The sequence below is a fragment of the Arabidopsis lyrata genome (assembly GCF_000004255.2).
Source record: "Arabidopsis lyrata subsp. lyrata unplaced genomic scaffold ARALYscaffold_4, whole genome shotgun sequence".
Classification (NCBI taxonomy): Eukaryota; Viridiplantae; Streptophyta; class Magnoliopsida; order Brassicales; family Brassicaceae; genus Arabidopsis; species Arabidopsis lyrata.
The window spans coordinates 20,415,709-20,434,385 of NW_003302552.1; the positions used below are offsets into that span (position 1 = coordinate 20,415,709).

The 18,677-nt window shown below is 37.7% G+C and overlaps 5 protein-coding genes across 5 annotated transcripts; 2 read left to right on the plus strand and 3 right to left on the minus strand.

Annotated features, from left to right (window-relative positions):
• Nucleotides 1-81: 81 nt before the first annotated feature.
• LOC9316018 (villin-2) lies at nucleotides 82-7,244 on the minus strand. The gene is made up of 24 exons (XM_021028098.1): nucleotides 6,949-7,244; nucleotides 6,320-6,447; nucleotides 6,082-6,181; nucleotides 5,906-5,974; nucleotides 5,571-5,807; nucleotides 5,301-5,478; nucleotides 5,075-5,207; nucleotides 4,770-4,929; nucleotides 4,529-4,679; nucleotides 4,336-4,436; nucleotides 4,085-4,243; nucleotides 3,719-3,787; nucleotides 3,574-3,642; nucleotides 3,347-3,481; nucleotides 3,028-3,156; nucleotides 2,743-2,890; nucleotides 2,598-2,608; nucleotides 2,377-2,517; nucleotides 2,164-2,289; nucleotides 1,878-1,940; nucleotides 1,674-1,775; nucleotides 920-1,184; nucleotides 629-846; nucleotides 82-530 (listed from the first exon to the last, which is right to left on the minus strand). The coding sequence occupies exons 2-24, from the start codon at nucleotides 6,367-6,369 to the stop codon at nucleotides 417-419; spliced, it is 2,928 nt and encodes a 975-aa protein (XP_020883757.1). The 5' UTR covers nucleotides 6,370-6,447; nucleotides 6,949-7,244; the 3' UTR covers nucleotides 82-416.
• A 2,445-nt stretch (nucleotides 7,245-9,689) lies between these two features.
• On the minus strand, nucleotides 9,690-10,614 carry LOC9317861 (DTW domain-containing protein 2). Its single transcript, XM_002881749.2, has one exon. It carries the CDS (start codon nucleotides 10,589-10,591, stop codon nucleotides 9,836-9,838), a length of 756 nt encoding a protein of 251 aa, XP_002881795.1. The 5' UTR covers nucleotides 10,592-10,614; the 3' UTR covers nucleotides 9,690-9,835.
• On the plus strand, nucleotides 9,806-12,660 carry LOC9317862 (protein N-terminal glutamine amidohydrolase). Its single transcript, XM_002879905.2, has 6 exons — nucleotides 9,806-10,990; nucleotides 11,237-11,342; nucleotides 11,528-11,605; nucleotides 11,692-11,822; nucleotides 12,116-12,240; nucleotides 12,313-12,660. The coding sequence occupies exons 1-6, from the start codon at nucleotides 10,923-10,925 to the stop codon at nucleotides 12,468-12,470; spliced, it is 666 nt and encodes a 221-aa protein (XP_002879951.1). The 5' UTR covers nucleotides 9,806-10,922; the 3' UTR covers nucleotides 12,471-12,660.
• On the minus strand, nucleotides 12,590-15,519 carry LOC9316019 (probable glycosyltransferase STELLO1). Its single transcript, XM_021027732.1, has 3 exons — nucleotides 13,558-15,519; nucleotides 13,350-13,476; nucleotides 12,590-13,254 (listed from the first exon to the last, which is right to left on the minus strand). Exons 1-3 carry the CDS (start codon nucleotides 15,267-15,269, stop codon nucleotides 12,778-12,780), a joined length of 2,316 nt encoding a protein of 771 aa, XP_020883391.1. The 5' UTR covers nucleotides 15,270-15,519; the 3' UTR covers nucleotides 12,590-12,777.
• A 548-nt stretch (nucleotides 15,520-16,067) lies between these two features.
• LOC9317863 lies at nucleotides 16,068-16,945 on the plus strand. The gene has a single exon (XM_002879906.2). It carries the CDS (start codon nucleotides 16,168-16,170, stop codon nucleotides 16,627-16,629), a length of 462 nt encoding a protein of 153 aa, XP_002879952.1. The 5' UTR covers nucleotides 16,068-16,167; the 3' UTR covers nucleotides 16,630-16,945.
• Nucleotides 16,946-18,677: the final 1,732 nt, after the last annotated feature.

The window sequence follows — 18,677 nt, forward strand, 5'->3', positions numbered from 1 at the left end:
AACGCCCAGGCCTAGTTTGGTTGGTGATAAATAAAAAATATGCCCATTATCACCAAAAATGTTCCGAATAAAAACCTCTGATAATTCGTAAAAATGCATAAAACAATGAAGCATCTGATTATACAAATAGACATGTGCTTAAATAGTCACAACAATGGAAGATCCAAATCAAAGAATTTTTGTTACCCTTACAATAGGTGATCATCATCATCATCATCATCATCATTACAAAATAACCTCTCATTGTGCTAAGAATCAAACCCAAACCAACCCCCATGAGAAAAATATAAATGAGCCAAATAAAACCATTATTAACACACGACCGCCAAAGATAGTAAGATCGGATCAGAAACTGAATTGCAGGACTGTGCAATGAAGGATGTTTGAGATGTTTTTCCAGTGGTATAAAAAAGGTTCTAGAACAAGTCCAATTTCTTCTTAAGCAGATCTTGTTTCCAACGTGGTAAGTTGTTGAATGCTTCTTTCTCCATCCCAAACACACTTTGGAACTCTTCCTCCGATAGATAAGCCTTGTAGTAAATTGACCACAACAATAAGAAACAGCAAGTTAGTTAGGTAATAGATAAAGTGATTCATCTCCTAGTAGTTAACTATCTAACTAACTCACCTCTCTGCGTTTGAAATCGATTCCAGTCACTGGGTTCTCAGATTTAGCTCTCAGCTGTTCATAGGTGAAAGTTGCTCCACTTGGTTCTATTTCAGAATCACCTTGCTCTTCTGTTTCCTCCTTTGCTTCTGTTTCATCTGTTGCAGGTGAGACTTCCTCTTCTTCCTTGGCTTCATGACCAGCTACTTCTGAAGCCTCTTCTTCATCTTTTGCTTCCGCTGTGGATGAAGATAGTTATAGTCAATTGTGTTATCGAAGTTTGAAAACGTGGAATCAAAGAGAAAAACTTACTTAGAGGGGTGTCATCTGCTGGGTTGGAGCTAGTGGATCTTCTTGTAGGAGAGGTATCAGGTGATTTCTTATTCTCCGCAACAAGAACTTGAGAGAGAGCAGCCACTGCTGCTGCTCTCTGTGAAGCCTGACTCGTCCCCACTGGCCTTGGTGGTGGAGGCGATTTAGTTGATGACGAAGAAGAATTGAATGCGGATGACAATGCTGCTAAAGCTTCAGCTCTCTGTCTTGGGCCGTCGTGACTTTCGTTTGATCTGTCCTGGCTCTGCAGTTAAAATAGATGACTGTCTAAGTTCACTAATCAAAGAATCAGATGCGACTTGGTAAGCATACAAAAGTTTATTTTTCCTTGTAATGGATTAGGTTTGGCTAAAACAAACGACGATGAACCCCGTTGATATATTCAAGCAGCTTAGTCTAGACTGCAACAAATTTTTAGGTCATTGTATTGAGAATCATGTAAAGAATTATACTCTCTAATTTAGTTGGATTTAGGACGGGACTCTGAACTAGAAGGCTGAAAATCTGTTCAGCTTCCAACCAGATAGATGGTTTAACAGCTAAATGGTCATAGATTGGTTTTGTACAAGCAGGGTCATTGAAATGTCCATTACTGGGAAACTTATGGAAAACTAAAGTCAAAGCCATTATTCTTTATCAAAATTCTCAAGACATGCTAATATCTTCAGTTCTTTGACTTATATATCTCAGAAAGAATATAGTAGAAACATTGAATTAGAGTAAAGATATATACCGAGTAGGCAGGCCGGTTACTAGAAGAATTAAATGCAGAATTTAAGGCAGCTAGTGCTTCAGCCCTCTGCCTTAGTCCTTGGTTACCACCGTTAGACTTATCCTGCAGCAGAAAAAGGACAAATATCATGAACCCAAGTAGCCGGAAAGTAATAAGAGCGTTTTTTATTGTCCTAACCAAACTGAAAAAGCAAATGTGTATTACCTCCACAACGTGGTGAGTGCCAAGTAACAACGCTGCCTTTTTCTGGAATGAGTTTCCTTGTACCTATATCCCATGTTAAAAGCAGAAGAAAAGTAAATTCAAGGAGAAAAGAAAGAGAAACAGTAAAGGAAAATCCATGAGGTAACATTCAGAGTTATCTATTTATATTATCTAAATCCCTCTTTAATAAATCCCTAACTAGCACTTCACGGAAAGCAGACACATTTTCATGCCAGCCACTGAAAGAAAAAGAAACTAAACATATTTCATCCACAAGAAAACTTACGATAGCTTTAGTGGCATCCCAAGAAAAGTAAGTGGTGAAGAAGCATGGTTCGTTCCCTTCATTGATTTTGTAGAGTGGGACTTTAGGATGCAAGCCTTCCAAGGATCCAGCAAGATCTATGTATTTCTGCCCATAAACTGTCTCGATGAACAAACAGTACAAAAAAGGGGAGAGAGGCGAAATGAGAAGCAATGTTGACAAGGAAATAGTTACTTGGCCAATCTCAAATACAGTTTGCTTTTCCTTGGGCTCCACACATTGACCAACCCAGACAAAAACTTCAGCATGGGTGTCTAGTAAATATATATCCTCAGTCAAGAGGTCATCTTGAGCGAAGTTGTAAATCTCCTCAACCTGTTGCAGAGCGTATTGTTAAAAATATGCAAACCCACTTCTCGATTAAAGAAAGTTGTATAATTTCGCCAATATCTCACCTGAAACTTTCCTGCGGGGATCCAGGCAGACACATTTAAAAGAAAAATGATACAGTTAGAATACAGGACATTCTCAACTTCTCAGATAAATGCAAAATGTATATTAGTAAAAAATCACAAATATTATCCTATTAAACATTCTCACCTCTGTTGAAAGAAAATGAGAATAAGTGAGGATCCCTGATAGTCTCAGAGGAAGCCTTCTTGCTGGTGAAATTCTGTTTTCCCCCAAGTGCAAACCAAAAGGTTGAGCTCTCCGTTCCTTCTTTGGCATGCTTGAGAGTACTCCCAGGCTGACTTAGCAAAAAAAGAAGATGATTAATATGTTTAAAAAGATATTTCTACTATGAGTTCCGTGTAAAACTATAAAGCACTTCTTTGGAAAGATTTAAACTAAACTGAAAACAGCACAGTCCAATCGGAAACTAACCTTCAAGAATTCAGCAACTTTAGTGGCCAGTTCTAGCTGTTCATGCGTACTTTGATTTCCATGCCAAAGGAACATGGAAGTACCAGATTGCAGAAGGAAGCACTCATAAGAGTTCAAAGATGTTGCCACCTAATGGAAGTATTCAAAAACACAATTACGAGTCAAAATAATAAATCAAAGAATATTATGTTTCGCCTAAGTTGCCTCTAAGACAAAGCTTAACAATAACTACACACCCTTATTCAATTTGCAATATTTCATAAATAAGAAAACTAAACTTTACTACTTAGAAAGCAAAAAAGCTAAGGTGGTCACGTACCAATTCAACTTGCACAGCTTTATAATTGTGAACTCCGGTTCCAGATACTTGAATTAGTGCAATTGATTCTGGCGTGTAGGTTTCATCTGTTGACCCCTCTCCCACATTGTTTTTGTACCCAGAGCTCAAACCACCCTAAAAAGTCCATGTAAACCATATTGATCACTGTATATTCTCTTGCGACTAAAATCAACTTCATCCTCGTCTTGTAAACAGCATACGAATACCTTTAGGACCACCATAGGTTGAAAAAGGGCAACAAATTGTGGAGGCTCTTTACCCTCGTATATACGCCCCTACAAGAAGACCCCATTATTTATCGATCTTTCTAATACTATTCATCATTGTTTTCAACAAAATTAAACATTGTACCTGCACAGGTCTTCCTTTTAAAGAGTTTGACATTGTATTCGCCAGTCGAATTGCTGTATCTTGGTCCTCCTGGATAATAGAGAAATCAGAACTTTTAGAATCAGTTCATAGAGCTAACATAACAATACTAAAAACCTAAAACTGCAGCGAGCTCACAAATATGAACCATGTAACAGTATCATTTTGCAACATGGTAACCCTCAATATTCAGAAGGAAAATATAAAGTTCTAAAATCACGATCAGGCAATACGAGGAACTAAGATAGCCAATATAAAAGTTATAAATAGAGAAACTAACTGAAATGGAGAATTATACAATATGTATACTAAGGATTTACATTTTGTTATGATTTACATTAAAATTACCTGAATGCTTTTCTTTCCAAACCAACAACACAAGAAATATTCGTCTTTCCTCTCCCCAGAATGATAGGTATAAAGGACCAAATAGCAGTCCCCAGAATAGAGCTTGCCAATATCTTCTTTAGGTAACAGAGTCTTGGCTTTACCATTAACGTACCAAACCTGATACATAGACATAATGAAAGATCAGAATGGATCCATTCATAGCCAAATGTGTAAAATAACGGGATAACATGTCAAATTGACAAACAGACCTCCAACTTTCCACCACCTTCAAGCAGAGGTGGAATATCCTCATTCACTGGTGCACTTTTCGCAATACCCTTGAGCCCAACACCTTGTTGCTTCAGTAAAGCTAGAGAGATGGTGCAGTGCCAATATTAAGTCAGGGCTAAAAGACTGTTAATGTTTTTATATAAAGATTTGAGTTTCACAGTGGTGTTTTACCAGCGACTTTTCCTCGTCCTTCTTCGTTGCCAGGAGTGGCCGAGCCTGATGGCCAAGAGTCAAAGTTAGACTTGAAAGAATGGGACTCATAACCTTGGATAACACGAGTAACGCGTGTTGCAATTGGCCTATTTTCACTAGCAAGGAATTCCTGGAGATGAAAGGTAAAAAGTAAGAAGCCATGATTGAGATAGATATTCTAAGGACCAAAGAAATGTTTTAATAGAATTCCACTCTTTACCTCAGCAGAATTACTAGCAGCTTTCCTCTCATCCACTTGAGTGACACGGCCAACCCAGATAAATACCTCAGCACCACAGTCCAAGAGGTAACATTTGGTGTTTTCCAGCATAGATTTGGATAAATCACCGTCAATAGGTTCTATCTTACCATCAGTGGTGCTAAAATTAAACAGTAACAACATATCAATCAATAACTCTAGAATAGATACTACAAAAAATATAGGTATTAGGATGTCGTGAATTCTATCGAGAAGACAATTTAGAATTTAACAGACCGGAGTCTAATCAAAGGGAAGACGAGTACCAATAAAGCTTAGGTGGAGTTGACTCCGGGATAATGTCATCATCATTGGCAACTTTCCTTCCGATAGGAGCAAAACCACCAAAGAGGACCCAAAATGCACCAGAATCTGATTCTGTATCTAATTTCCCATCATCTGTTACACCAGGAAGTGTGAATATATATAAGTATTCAAACACATTTCTTTTTACTTGACGGGAAACTGAGGAAGAGGGTGCAATTGGCTTACCAACAATCGCAACATCACAAGTTCCTTCATGATACTTGTCTTTTAAATACTGAACGACTTCCAAAGCTTTGGCTCTCTCCTGAATGTTTGAATTTGCACCATTGAACTGATAGATCTTTTCCTCGGTGTCCAAGATAAATACATCATCATGATTCAGTGATGAGCGGGCAAAAGGAACCTACAAAAAAAAGGAACAGAAGAAAAAGTTAATGTACATTGGTAATCACCGTTCACTCCGTTCTAATGCGAAGAGAGTACAATAGTTAAAACCTGCTTCAAACGGATAGCACGTTTTCCTTTGCAAGTATATAACCGGGTCTCAAACACTTCTTCTTCAGGTGTTTTGAAACCAGACGCAACACCACCCTCTAGCGGAATTATACATGGCTTGAAGTAAGACAAGAACTTGTCAGATTCATGACCCTGAAGTTCCCGGTGTTGGATAGCACGGCCTCCAAGAACTGCATCGAGTTCCACTGTTTTAACAGCTGCTGTTCCAGCTTCATCCTAAAATCATCAAACCATAAGTTAGCAAAACACAGTTTCACCTTTGCTTCTCTTCCAAAAACAGTCGTTACAAAATAAAGAGTCTTGGAGATAAGTACCTGGCTTGTATCTTTACCAATCCAGAAATGTATATCAAACAAATAAGCACCCCCCTTATTCTGTGTTGTCTGCGCAAATGGAAGATAGACATAAGTTAGTCTGTCTGTCTTGTAAGAGATCATAACTAATTATTTTATAGAACACAGAAAACAGAAGAAAGAAAAGAATTTAAAACCTGCAAGACAATGTAAGTATCTCCCATATAGAACTTTCCATGCTCAGACTTTGGTACTGGAACTACCTCGAAATTCTCGATTCTCCAGATTTCAGTCCCTCTAATAACAAATGTTAAGGTTCACAACACAAGCTCATAATACAGTCCAAACATTAAGGAATCTCGGGAAAGATAATTAGATTGCTCCTTTTTGATATCTAACACTAATGATAAAGTAGTTATTTTGCTGAAAGGATACGGTTTCTGGCCAGCTCCTTGAAATGCAGGATCCAGCACTTTGGTAGACATTTTGTATAACAGTCAAATCCTTTTTTTTTTTTTTTGTGTGTGTGAGTGAAAATTTATATACTAGAGACGCCAATGAACCTGTTGAGTCAAACAAATATAGAACAGAGTTAATAAAAAGAGAGAAGATAAATCAACCAAATCCTCCCATTTACTTGGAGATGAATGATCTCAAACATTTGTTATTCAGCTGTTTCTCAAAGCAAAGGCATTGGTCAATTCTGTAATTATAATTTGAGATTCATCTAGAAAACTTTAAATCAAATCTCGAAAGCTAGAAACAGGCAAAGTCTACAGAGAGTCAGAATTTTGGCTCGATCAGCCTTTAGAAATAGAAAAAAATCAAACTTTTGCGATTTTGAGGAATTGATCAAATGTGATTCAGAAGACCCAGCACCGACAAGGAAGCGATAAATAATAACAATATAAGCTGAGAAGAACAAGGACGCAGCCAGATCGAGAAAATCAGATTAGAGGGAAACAGATCATGAACAGAGCAAGGTACGAACACGATCAAATCGAAAATCAGATGAATCATACATTAACCCATTAGTCAAAATCGATCGAGGTAGAAATAAGTACCTGCACCAAGATCTTTGGGTGGCACTAAGAAAACGACGAAAGGTGAAGAAGAAGAACTGGCAAAGAAGACGAGGGAAGATGAAGAAGAGAAGGAAAGAAAAAAAAAAGCTAATTGAATAATTGAAAAGAGGTTGTGAGCTGAGCTGTGTTTTTTTATTACGTTTCTCTCTCTTTTTAATGCTTTTTCGTAACGTTTTTTTTTTCCCTTAGATTTATTACAGTAGAGAGAGATTGAATTACTACCAGACGACGAGGTCGAAGAAGACGAAGAAGATAGAGGAAGACAAAGGTCTGAGAAAAGACGTTTAAGAAGAGTCTGTCAATTTTTAAGGCCAAAAAATTAGATCCGGTCGTGATTCCATTTCCACCCGACCAATCTTCTTTTGCCTTTTTCTTTTTTTACCACACTTTTTTTATTCCAAATAATCCACATTAATCCCAAATTTTTTGAAATTTGGGAATACACGGGAGTTTAAAACCATCCAGCTCACATAAACATAAATTACTATTAGAAAATTTATTACAAAACTAAATGAATAAATAGCAATAGGAAATAAAATAACATAAGTTTATCTATTTTAAGCTATTTTCATTGATATTTACCTATATTTTGGATTTTAATATAATATAATTGGAAAAAAGTAGTTCATTCTATACTATGACTTATCAATGTTTTTTTTTTTTTGTATTTTGTTAACAAACATGATTATAATTGGAAACGTCGCTAATTTTGTTATGAAATATATCTTGCATTTAATCGTAAATAAACTTTCATACATTTATTGGATTTGTTGTACCATAAATAGCTACCAACCTGGTTATTTATAAACATTAACAAAATAATTATGCAAATATTTGCAAGAAAGGTTAGGTGAAATCGTACTTGATTTGGATATCACCTATGTAGTTTTAAGACCGTATTAGATCTATCAACACAAATTTAAAACTATCCAAATGCATTATACACACTTAATATCATATAGAATATTGTTGGAAAAAGAAAAGTATTTCAGAATAAATTAGATTTGGAGAGATTGGTCTCATCATTTCCCTATTTCAGCATGACACGATCGTCCTTTTTTAGCATGTGAATTTGTACGATTAATCTCCTTTTGAAGGATAAGCACTTTCCGTATATTAAAAGAACATACTCCATAGTATTTCTTCGTAAAAATATACTCTTTAATTTAACAAAACAACAACAATCATGAATAATATACAATAACCAGATAAATGTAGAACAGCCTTCTTTTCTACTTTTACGCTTTTGGCAGATGTCATGGATGGATAATACTCCTTTTTTCTCTACTCTCGTTTTCAACACAAAAAAATAAAAAATAGTTATGGCATGTATAATCGTAAATAGTATGAAGAAGAGATTTCAGAATTAGCTAACATCAATGCTTTGCCAACTAGAGTTTGTTCAAATTCTTACAACCATCTACCAACTTCTCTAATCTAATTATGCATTTAAAGTTCACCGTTTTCCATTTATATTAACATTTTGATAGTCTCATTCGCATATGATACACTTGAAACCTCCCAAAAGAAGGTACAAAGTGTAGCTTCTATATATATGACCGATGGTACATAGCATACTTTCGACTACCATGCACTTAACTAGGATCCAAATCCATCTCCCGTAGCCTATTTCACAATATCAGTGAATGTTTTAAGGTGTTAAAAACAAAGTTACCATACTCGATAAATTGATCGTTGTGTGTTGCCGGGTCAACTTCACGTAAGAAAAAAAAAATCGAGAACAGATAAAATTATTAACTTGTACTATCATGAAGAAATGAATAAAAATTAGAATTGAAGGTCACTCCATCATAAATTAAGGAATACGTAAAAATGAATAAAGTGGATAACTTCAATCAGTTACATACTTAAAATGTCCACACCGAGTCAAATGAAAGAAAATATGTGTGTTTAAAAAGTCGAGAAATGTAACATGCATGGTAATATAATCGGTATCAAAAGTATATAAATGTTAAAAGTAAACACTATGAAGAGATGATAAGAGTATAATTTTGATTGCATAGAAAATATAGAATGAACAGACTCGGGTTAAACGTGGACCAAAACTAATGTAGTTAAGTAAGATGCAACCTAACAAATTAAAGTTGAGATCGTGACTTAGCAGTTTCATCTCTTTCTCTTAACTAATAAGTTTTGAGCTTTTAATTCAGAATTTATCTAATTCGGAAATTAGTATTTGTGATGACTTTCCCTTACGTAGCATATAGATCATGTTTGTTTTGAAGTTATTAGGACAACAACCAACGATATCGATTAGCAATATTCACTTTGTAGTCATGAGCGACCAACATTCGAACCAAATAGCAAAAAAACGACTCCTTCAAAACAGTGAGTCAGACTTATTTTGACCTCCAATTCGAATATGGAGCATAAAAAGGACTATGAAATTATAGGAAACGGTTTTAATGATTGAACATTATGTGCTTTAGGAATTAGGCATCTACTATTAAAACATCGGTACTAAAAAGCCTAAAAACATATCATGTGAGTCAGTGAGTGTAGTTTAAAAAAGTGTCACCTTCATATACAAATCCCAAAAGTTATATGATCACAAAACCGTCCATGATCTCACCTCTATTTATCACTTCACATGGAAGAAAGGTCCCATGTCCCATAATTTATTCTTTTCTAGTTTATAACTTTATAAAGTCCATAATCTATCTGTTCAACACAAAAAAAAAAAAAAAAAAAAGAAGATATACTGATTGATTTGTTTACTCCAACTTCGCAAAAAATGTGAATAAGTTAGAGAAATCACAGAATTATGTATATTAACTAATGTAACAAAAATGTCATCAAAAATCATAGAGTTTGCTAAACTAGAATTTAAAACTAAGGACGAAACTCATTCTTGTTCAAGTGGTTGCTGATTCTGAAATCTCTTCTTCAATAACTTGGGTCTTGGTTTCATGGGCTTCAAGTACTTAGATTGGAATCTCACCATCTCTTTCAAAACACTAATCAGCTTCTTCTCGATTTCTTCACCGTCCGGTTCAATGGCTCCTAAGCACCGTGCCACTGCCTCCGCCGTAGTTACACATCCTCCGAATGGTTCCTTCCTTAGCACAAGCTCTGAATCGTATATGGTTCCTCCGCTCACAGATGCGTCTATTTCCGTATCTAAGCATACTCTAACCGCTCCTGCTTCTCTTAAAACCTCCTCGCTAGCTTTCACCATCTCCTTCGCGTGCTTCCACGTCGCGTCGAATACGATGAGTCTCAGCGGCGGCGGATTTGAGATGTCTCGATGGTTTAAGAGGTTTAGGGATTTGAATTCGGATATAGTGATGGCGGGAGAGGAAGGAGAAGAAGGGAAGAGGTAGATTGTTGGTGGTGATGGGGAAGAGGTTTCTCCGACGGTGGAGATGTGACGGCGGAGGATACGGCGGGCGGGGATTCTGATGACGTTTCGTAAGGATTTGGTAAGGAGAGGTGTGGTGTTGAGCTTGTGGCGTGACTCGTGTGGATGGTGGAGGATGATGATTTTTGTATTCGTCGGAATTAGATCCGCCGGTAAGACGTGGCAGAGACAAATCGCGTTTGGACGATCGCAGTTGTTGCAGATCTGCCGGCGATGATGCGCGTCTTGCTCTTCCTCCATCGTCACTGCTCTGTCACGCGAGCGATTCCGATATTAATGGGAAATTAGAAAGAATAAAAAATTAAATATACGTCGTCGTTTTGTCAATTACTAATACGGCATCGTTTGAACTGAATTTGCGAACGACGTCGTTTATTGCATTATACGATTATATTCACATTACGACATCGTTTGGTCTATTCACGATACATCGACTTTTTTATTCTCTGTTTCTTCTCCGGTCACCATTTACCCAATTGTACCGACCACTTTTTAGATTTGACGATTAGATGATCAAAGTTGCTGGAAGTAGGAAAATTAGAGAAGAGCACTGATCAAATTCCAAAAAAAAATGGCCAGTGTCACCTCGGAGCTTATTGCAATGGATGCCACTCGATTCCAGCACACTCCCTACTACTGGTATTTTCTTCTTCTTTTCAAACAAATTTTTCCATTGATTTAGGTTTCTTCAAATGAGAGAACGGTGTATTCTACATGTTTTATGTAATTTCCGAATCCAGTAAACCCTTTTGAGGGTTGTAGTTGATTTTCGTTCCTATTTAGGAGAATCTTCTGTCTTTGGTGATTATTTTGCCTTATTGGTAGAAGAAGCAGAACATAAGAAAAAGATGTTGACTTTTTTTCTTTTCTGTTGAATTATTGTAGCGAAGAGAACGTGTATCTGCTCTGCAAGACGTTGTGCGAGAATGGTGTAGCGGATGCAACGGATTCTGATTTGTTTGTTGTTTTCATCTCGAATGAGAAGAAGCAGGCAAGCATGTTTCTCTTACTTGTAATCTTTGTTCCACTGTAATTTATAAATCTTTGGTCTTGTTTGCTGTTGGAATTATATCTCCATCACACTGTTTCTTTGGTCTTTGGTCTTGATTGTTGATTTTGAAGTCGTTTATATTTCGATGTCCGTTATATTGATATGTTTATTAGATGTTCTTGTAGGTTCCACTTTGGCATCAGAAAGCTAGTAGCAGAGCTGATGGGGTTGTACTGTGGGATTATCATGTCATCTGTGTCCAGGTAAATCTATAATGTCCAAAACCAGTTATGTCAGTTTTTAGAATTGAACTTAGTTTTGGTTTTGTATTTGCATGAATATTGAATAGAGGAAGAAAGAAAGTGATTCTGAGCCTTTGGTGTGGGATCTTGATTCGACTTTGCCCTTCCCTTCACCCTTAGCCTCATATGTGACTGAAACTATCCAGCCATCTTTTCAGCTTTTCGCAGACTACCAGAGGTAATCTATAACTTTCACATCACTGTACCACCAAGTAATAGATAACCAAGTAATAGATATCAGGATGCAAAAGCAGGAGCCTTTTATTGCGATTACTTTTCTATCACCAATAAACTAACTATAGGCTTCTTTATCTTCTTGTGTTCCTGAACCTGATATATATCTGCAAAACTGTTTATGAAAGGCACGGCAAAGTGTTTTGGTTATTTTATGTCAAGCAATATAGATTTGGCTAGGAAATTCAGCATCATGTAATGTAAGCTGGTTTTGTCTTTCTGTTTTGTTGAGATCAGGTTCTTCCGCATCGTTCATGCTCCTCTGTTCTTTAAGCACTTTGCTTCTGATAGAAGACACATGAAAGAGCCTGATGGAAGTTGGACTGCTCAACCTCCACCTTATGAACCCATTGTTGCCCAAGGTAAGATGTAACTTTTCATCCTTTCATCAACAATATTCATTTGCTCAGCTGGCTTTTGTCTTGCTTCTGAAGACGGAATTTTGCACAATTTGAGCGAGTACATTTCCATGAGCGGTGCGGATACATTGTCGAGCTTGGATGCGGAAACAGTGAGAGCGGCGATTTCGCAGAAACTTGGTGTTGTGGTGAGCCACACTCAGCTTCAGGATCTCTTCACCAAGCTTCCTTAGCATTCCAAGGTCTTTTTTTGTGGGAACAAAACTGTGTCATAACTTGTAAAATTCAGAGGCTTGTTTCCAGTTGTCTGAAACATTTGTTTTTCTCTTCATTGATGAAGCAGAGACTGATATTAGATGGGGAAACATTATACACTCACAAAACGAATGGTTACAATGGAACATTACATGACTTTCTCCACAACCCCCAGAAGAAAAAATTTTCTGAAAAGGGAACCAATAAGAAAAGAATCAAAGACACAATTTTTGTATAACTCTTTTTCTATCATTGCATTACTGCAAGTTCTATACCTTGAGTCCATCATACCAATTCCATCAGAAGCGGGTCGCCCTCAGCCATTTGCTGAACCAATTTGATGAAATCTTGTTCGCTTGATATACTCCACGGGTGAACCGCAGGTGCTTTAGCAGAATACAGACTCGAAGAAGTGTTAAACGAAGCTGATTTCCTCTTATATACCATTGAACCAAGAACCGGGTCAAAATTCTGAGGCGTATCCATCGACAAGAAGAACATTGGCACAGCCACTTTGTAATGCAAGTCCATATCACCCACGAGATCAACAAGATCGATAAAGTCAGTTACTAGTCGTTTAGGCACGTAGAATACCTCTGAACTGCAAACTGTTAAGGTTTCATGATTGTTCTTGGTGGCGTCCTTGTAGTTAACTTGGAAATGAGCTGGCATTGTATATACAGTTTTCTTCACTAACTCTGCTTGTACAGAAAACCAATCAGAGTTTCCGGTCGGTTTCACTGATGTCCATGACTTTGATACCTAAATCGCCAGTTTACAACAAGAAGTTACCTTGTCAGATACACATATCGAGATAGGAATTAGAATAAAGCTGAAACTTGATGAAAATGTTGTACCTTGTCTGTAGTCCAAATCTTAGACTTGTCAGCTTGAAGTAGATTCCAGTAATTGAGAACTGTATCATCTTCAACAAACAAAAATCCTTCTGCGCTGCTGTATCGATCAAATATCTTTGGAAGATGCCTGAAATATACATACACACTTACCATTAGAAACTTGAACTTTAATCAACATATACATACTAATCTTTGAGAAAATTCATACTTGTAAATGTGATCGAGTTTGGCTTCTTTGATATAGAGATCTGAGTTCTTCTGAGAAGACAATATCACAACAGTTTTGAATATCCGGCCGTAAAGTAACCTCCACTCGAGTGCGGTGCGTTCAACCGGACCGCTACAAAACATAACCAGCACAACATTCCCAAAATTCTTCCTCCACCTAATCAAGTTCCCTATTTCAGTGCTCACTGTGCCGGTCTCCTCAACCCCGAGATGAACCGAAGGCAACTTCCTTGGAACAAACTCTTTTCTATCTCCATGACCGATATTTGCTCGAGGGCGATCCAATTCCAGCGACATCAATCTCGGCTGTTGGTACCCAACAGCAATCAAATCCTGAAGCCAAGCAGCTGTGAATTTCAAATCTTGTTCAGTCCAAAACCCTTCTTCAGCCATAGCAAAACTCAAATCAAGGATGGTCTCAAAGAAACTATGCTTCTCTGATCTCCAAGCAAGTAAGAACTTGATCAAACGACCAACATTAACATGAAGATCCTTCTCCTCTACAAAAGGGTAAGCCTCAATTCTATCAAACCGATGAGCCGTAGGTGGATAAACAGCAACATAACCACCAAGCTCCCACAAAAGCCTTTGTCCCCAGTAACCTCTCAACACATCAGAAGCCATACAACTAACCGAAACAGGAAGCATTAACCCCCAAAAAGCCGACGAATGGTAAAGAGTGTTAAACGAATTAACAGGCACCATCACACCTTGAGGCAAAGCAACTTTCGGAGAATGCTCATCGAACCTAATATCAAAAGCTTCTAAAGTCGTTTTCCTAGTGAAGTAAAACACCGAATCAACATCCGGTAAACCGTTGGAAATCCCTTGCTGTATAAACTGCTTACCACCAAAAACCTCAGTGTAATACTCTTCATGATTGATCTCACCTACATTCTCTAATGGCAAACCTCTAGGCCAAACCGAACGTTGCCCGAAATGAATATAAGGATTAACCACAGTCCTATTGGGGTTCTCATGACTATACTGCAAAATCGGTTCTTGCTTAGAGTCTACACCAACTAACTCAACATCAAAATGCTTCCCTAGATCTCCATCAATCACTTCACCACGATCATCCGCATCATAGATCTTCTTCGCACCGTGCTGGATCGCAAACAAGTAACCGACACTCTTCCGCACGAAAGAATCATAAGGCAAGTGATCTAAAACTCGATAACCCAATTCAGCTTGAGCATCGAGAGACAAAAAGATCGAACCTTTAAGACTCCAATCTTTTGGTGTCACCGAGTTTCCAATCGCTAGAACTTGCCATCCACGAATCTTCACCAAGCTCTTGAGCTCCTCAGTTGGGTACTTGGTCACCGACACAACAATCCATTTCTCCGTCAGGAAATTAGCGTAAGGAGAGGTCTTGTCAGGGACGACTCGGATCGAATTCCACTTGATTTGAGGGCGAGAGAGAGATTGAAGCGACTGAGTTGACTGAGACTGGAAACAAAGGAGAGAAGCAGTGTCGGTGGTGTTGTAGAGGAAGAAAAGAGCTACTATGGTGACGATTAAGAGAGAGAAGACAGCAATTCTAGAGAGATTCTCAGAGAACCAAGTCGAGAAATCTAGGTTTTTGGGTTCACTGAATCGTCGTCGGATCTGTTGATGAGTAGGTAGTTCTCTGATCTGAGATTTCGGCGGCTTGGCAGGAGAAGGCGCTGCACGATCCTGAACCAACATCGGATCAAACAAGCTCACAACTTTAAAACTTCTAAATCAGAACCTGAGATTTGTGATTTTTTCGACCAGAACAAAAATTAAATTGTTGGATTCGTGTCTTGTCTACAAGTGAATGTAATGCGATTGTTGTTGTTGTTGCTTAAGCTTGAATGCAATGCAAAAGAGCTTTGATTGGAAAGCGAAGTTTGAGAGTCTCTGTGAGCTGGTAAGGTCAATGCAATTGCAAAACTTTGGTTTTTCTTTTCTTTATCACCAAACCAAAGAGACAACTAAACAGTAATTCTTGATGTATTCTCTGTAGGACCAGGCAACGCCATCACATGAAGCAAAGCTTTAATATTATAAAAATGCATTTTTTATATACGAAAATGTTTAATACTTTTACTATAGCCGACAAATAAATATTACTTACTATAGAAATAGTAAAAAATAAAGATACGAGGATGAAATTATTATACAATTAACGAATTTCCACTATAATGTTATGGACATCGTCAATATAACTATTTTCATTAAAAAAAAAAAAAGGAAGGTTACAAAATAACATTTTTGTGGAACTACTTTTTAAAAAATTACGACATCTTTTTATTTCAAAATAATTAAATTTACATTTCACTTCGGTTATGGTTGGATTTGCCCTTTTTAGTTTCTAGGCTTTTCTAAAATTTAGATACACAATAATAATTAAAAAAAAAAAAAGAAGCGGAAATCTATTAATGGGCTTTTTGGCCCATTCGTAAAAGAGGAATATATTAGGCCGTGCAACCCAAACAACAACGTAAAACCCTAGGGTTTTTCAAATTGTCTAGCTTCTCTTTCATTTCCAGAAGAAACTGTTAATTATTGCGCTCCGTCGAGGGCTTTCTGCAAACTGTACTGATCGAGCTCATTTCCCGTTATGGACGATGAGACGGAGAACGGTAAGATTGTCATGAATAAGGAGCAACTGCTTTTGTTTATGGAAAACAGGCGGAAGCAGGAGGAACACCGTCTCGCCCTCGAGAAAGCCACCAGATCTGAGATGGTTGACCGGAAGGGGATGGTTTCAAAGGCCAGCGGTAAGATAGTCATGAATAATGATCATGATCAGCAGCTTATGTTTGACGAGGATCACCGTCTCGCCGTCAAGAAAGCCACCAGATCTGAGATGGTTGACCGGGAGCTGGAGGGGATAGTTTCGAAGGCGAGCTTAATCATGAATAATGTTCCACGGCCAGCTTTTAACGAGGAACACATTCTCGCCATCAAGAACATCATATCTGAGATTATGATGAAGGCGAGCCGCGATAGAGCTAGTACGACGAAGAAGTTGGTCGAGCAGGATTCGGCCGCCGGAGATGCATGGGACTACCCCGAGTAGTATCTAAGCCGTTTAGGCCCTATATATGAGATGAAGATAACTTTTATCTTAATTAACATATTATCATATCTTACGTTTCCATTCATGTCCAACAGTCCAAGTGTTTTGAGTGTATGATCCTACTTCTGCAGATTCAGAATTAACTTACTCTTGTGATGTTCCTCAAGTAGTTGTTTCAAGCAATTGTTGTCTTAGAGAACTAAGTAGAGGAGCCCCAGCGTTATGAACAACAAAAAGAAACAAAACCCAGATGATCTCGTTTTCAATGCTTTTACCTTCTGGAGTATATAACTAATCACCTGCAACAAGGAACGCCGTTGCAGCAACAAGAGAGGGTGGGAGACAGGAGCGCCTTTGTATATGCAACATGTCTGAAGATAAACCACAAATTATACACAAGCATTTCTGGAGAATTCTGTTCATCAAATGGATTGTTATCTTTAATTATGTTCTAAGTAGATTGCATGGAAAACAAAAGCGGTGTTCTAAGTAGATTGCATGGAAAACAAATTATGAAATCTTGAAGATTTTCTTGGAAAATTGTAAAACCGTATTTAACGGAAAAGTTATGGTAGTATGATGATGATGATGGTACGACCAAGATGATATGATGTGATGATGGTAGTAATGAAAACAATGATGATGTGAAGTATGATAATTTAGTAGGTCAATGGTTAACTATAAATCATTTAACCCAATCCATATGATCCCCCAACCCATTGACCCATACTCATTTAAACCATCAATTTATTAGGATTCAAATAGTAAAACAAATTGGACTCATTTTGATCAGTCTTAAATCTCGAGGTCTTGGTAGTAACGGGCTCACATGTTTCCCAAGGCGGAGTCGTTGGTGGGAAACAAGGTTATCAGTCTCGAGGAAGTTTCTCGCGGCGTCGCGGACATCGTTCGTTCGACGACTTTGGCCCCGAAGGCGAGCGGCGAGGTCATCAAGACTGACGATAGATCTACGAAGATGGAGGGTTTTCAGCCAGTGGGGCTAGATCAGGAAACAAGGCCAAACGGATCCCCGATCCAAAGTTTCAACAAGTCTAAATAAGCCCTCGTTCTTCTTTTTTTTTTTTTTTTCATTTTGCTTTCAGTTTAGCAAATAAGGACTTCCTTGTGTTTCCTCCTTATCTTCAAGGATTAAAGACCCACAATTGTCCAAAGTTTGTAGGAGTTATACTCCAATATAGATTTTAATTAAATATATAGCTTTGATTCGGAATTCATCAACGTTGGTCAAGTTTTTCCAAATCAAAGGATTTGGCTTGATTCAATTTTATCATTTTTCATTGATTTCATGAATTACACTGAAATATTGCGCAAAAGTGTAAACTTTTTGACACTGCACATTTCAGGAGAATTCTGTTCATCATATGGATTGTTATCTTATAATATGTTTCTCTATGTACTGTGTAGAAAACAATATTGTCTTTGTATAACGAAATGAGTTTCAGCCCTCAGCGTTTGCGGTTGTTGGGACCTTCTGAAACCAACAATGTCTTCGATTTCAACAGATGGTCACGGGACTTCGTCTTTGTCACTTGCCATTTCCTTCAAATGCTGGCTCCCGCGCCTATACTCTTTTGCTCAGCGATTTCTTCCTTGTTTCGGTTCTTACGTGGTTTTGAAACCAATCTTGTGTCTGTATGTAAGAAATATTGCTTTGTGTTTGCATGAGTGCAAACGTGTACTCTGCAGATTCAGAATTACGTACTCTTGTAGTCTTGCGGTGTTCCTCAAGTAGGTGTTGTTTTCTTAGAGAATTAAGTAGAGCCTCAGAGTTATGAACACTACACCAACAATCCTGTAAAGCAAAGATTGAATTCAGATCAAACAACCATAAGAAACAAAAACCCTGATGATCTCGTTTTAACTGATCAACGGTAACAACAAAATGCCATTGCAGCAAGAGGTGTCTGGAGAGGGTGGAAGACAGGACCGTCTTTGTATATGCACCAAGTCTGCAGATAAACCACAAACACAAGCATCAAATGGATTGTTTTCTTTTATTATGCTTCTCTATGTTCTAAGTAGATTGC

What these genes read in the sequence shown, in the direction of transcription:
- LOC9317861 (XM_002881749.2), bottom strand. Translation starts at nt 10,591, where the DNA reads ATGGAGGAAGAGCAAGACGCGCATCATCGCCGGCAGATCTGCAACAAC.
- LOC9317863 (XM_002879906.2), top strand. Translation starts at nt 16,168, where the DNA reads ATGGACGATGAGACGGAGAACGGTAAGATTGTCATGAATAAGGAGCAA.
- LOC9316018 (XM_021028098.1), bottom strand. Translation starts at nt 6,369, where the DNA reads ATGTCTACCAAAGTGCTGGATCCTGCATTTCAAGGAGCTGGCCAGAAA. An exon ending in TTGGAAAGAAAAGCATTCAG is followed by an intron (nt 3,788 to 4,084) that starts GTAATTTTAATG and finishes TCTATTATCCAG; the next exon opens with GAGGACCAAGATACAGCAAT. An exon ending in TCGATTTCAAACGCAGAGAG is followed by an intron (nt 531 to 628) that starts GTGAGTTAGTTA and finishes ATTTACTACAAG; the next exon opens with GCTTATCTATCGGAGGAAGA.
- LOC9316019 (XM_021027732.1), bottom strand. Translation starts at nt 15,269, where the DNA reads ATGTTGGTTCAGGATCGTGCAGCGCCTTCTCCTGCCAAGCCGCCGAAA. An exon ending in AAACTCGATCACATTTACAA is followed by an intron (nt 13,477 to 13,557) that starts GTATGAATTTTC and finishes TGTATATTTCAG; the next exon opens with GCATCTTCCAAAGATATTTG. An exon ending in AGATTTGGACTACAGACAAG is followed by an intron (nt 13,255 to 13,349) that starts GTACAACATTTT and finishes CTGGCGATTTAG; the next exon opens with GTATCAAAGTCATGGACATC.
- LOC9317862 (XM_002879905.2), top strand. Translation starts at nt 10,923, where the DNA reads ATGGCCAGTGTCACCTCGGAGCTTATTGCAATGGATGCCACTCGATTC. An exon ending in ATCATGTCATCTGTGTCCAG is followed by an intron (nt 11,606 to 11,691) that starts GTAAATCTATAA and finishes AATATTGAATAG; the next exon opens with AGGAAGAAAGAAAGTGATTC. An exon ending in CTTTTCGCAGACTACCAGAG is followed by an intron (nt 11,823 to 12,115) that starts GTAATCTATAAC and finishes TGTTGAGATCAG; the next exon opens with GTTCTTCCGCATCGTTCATG.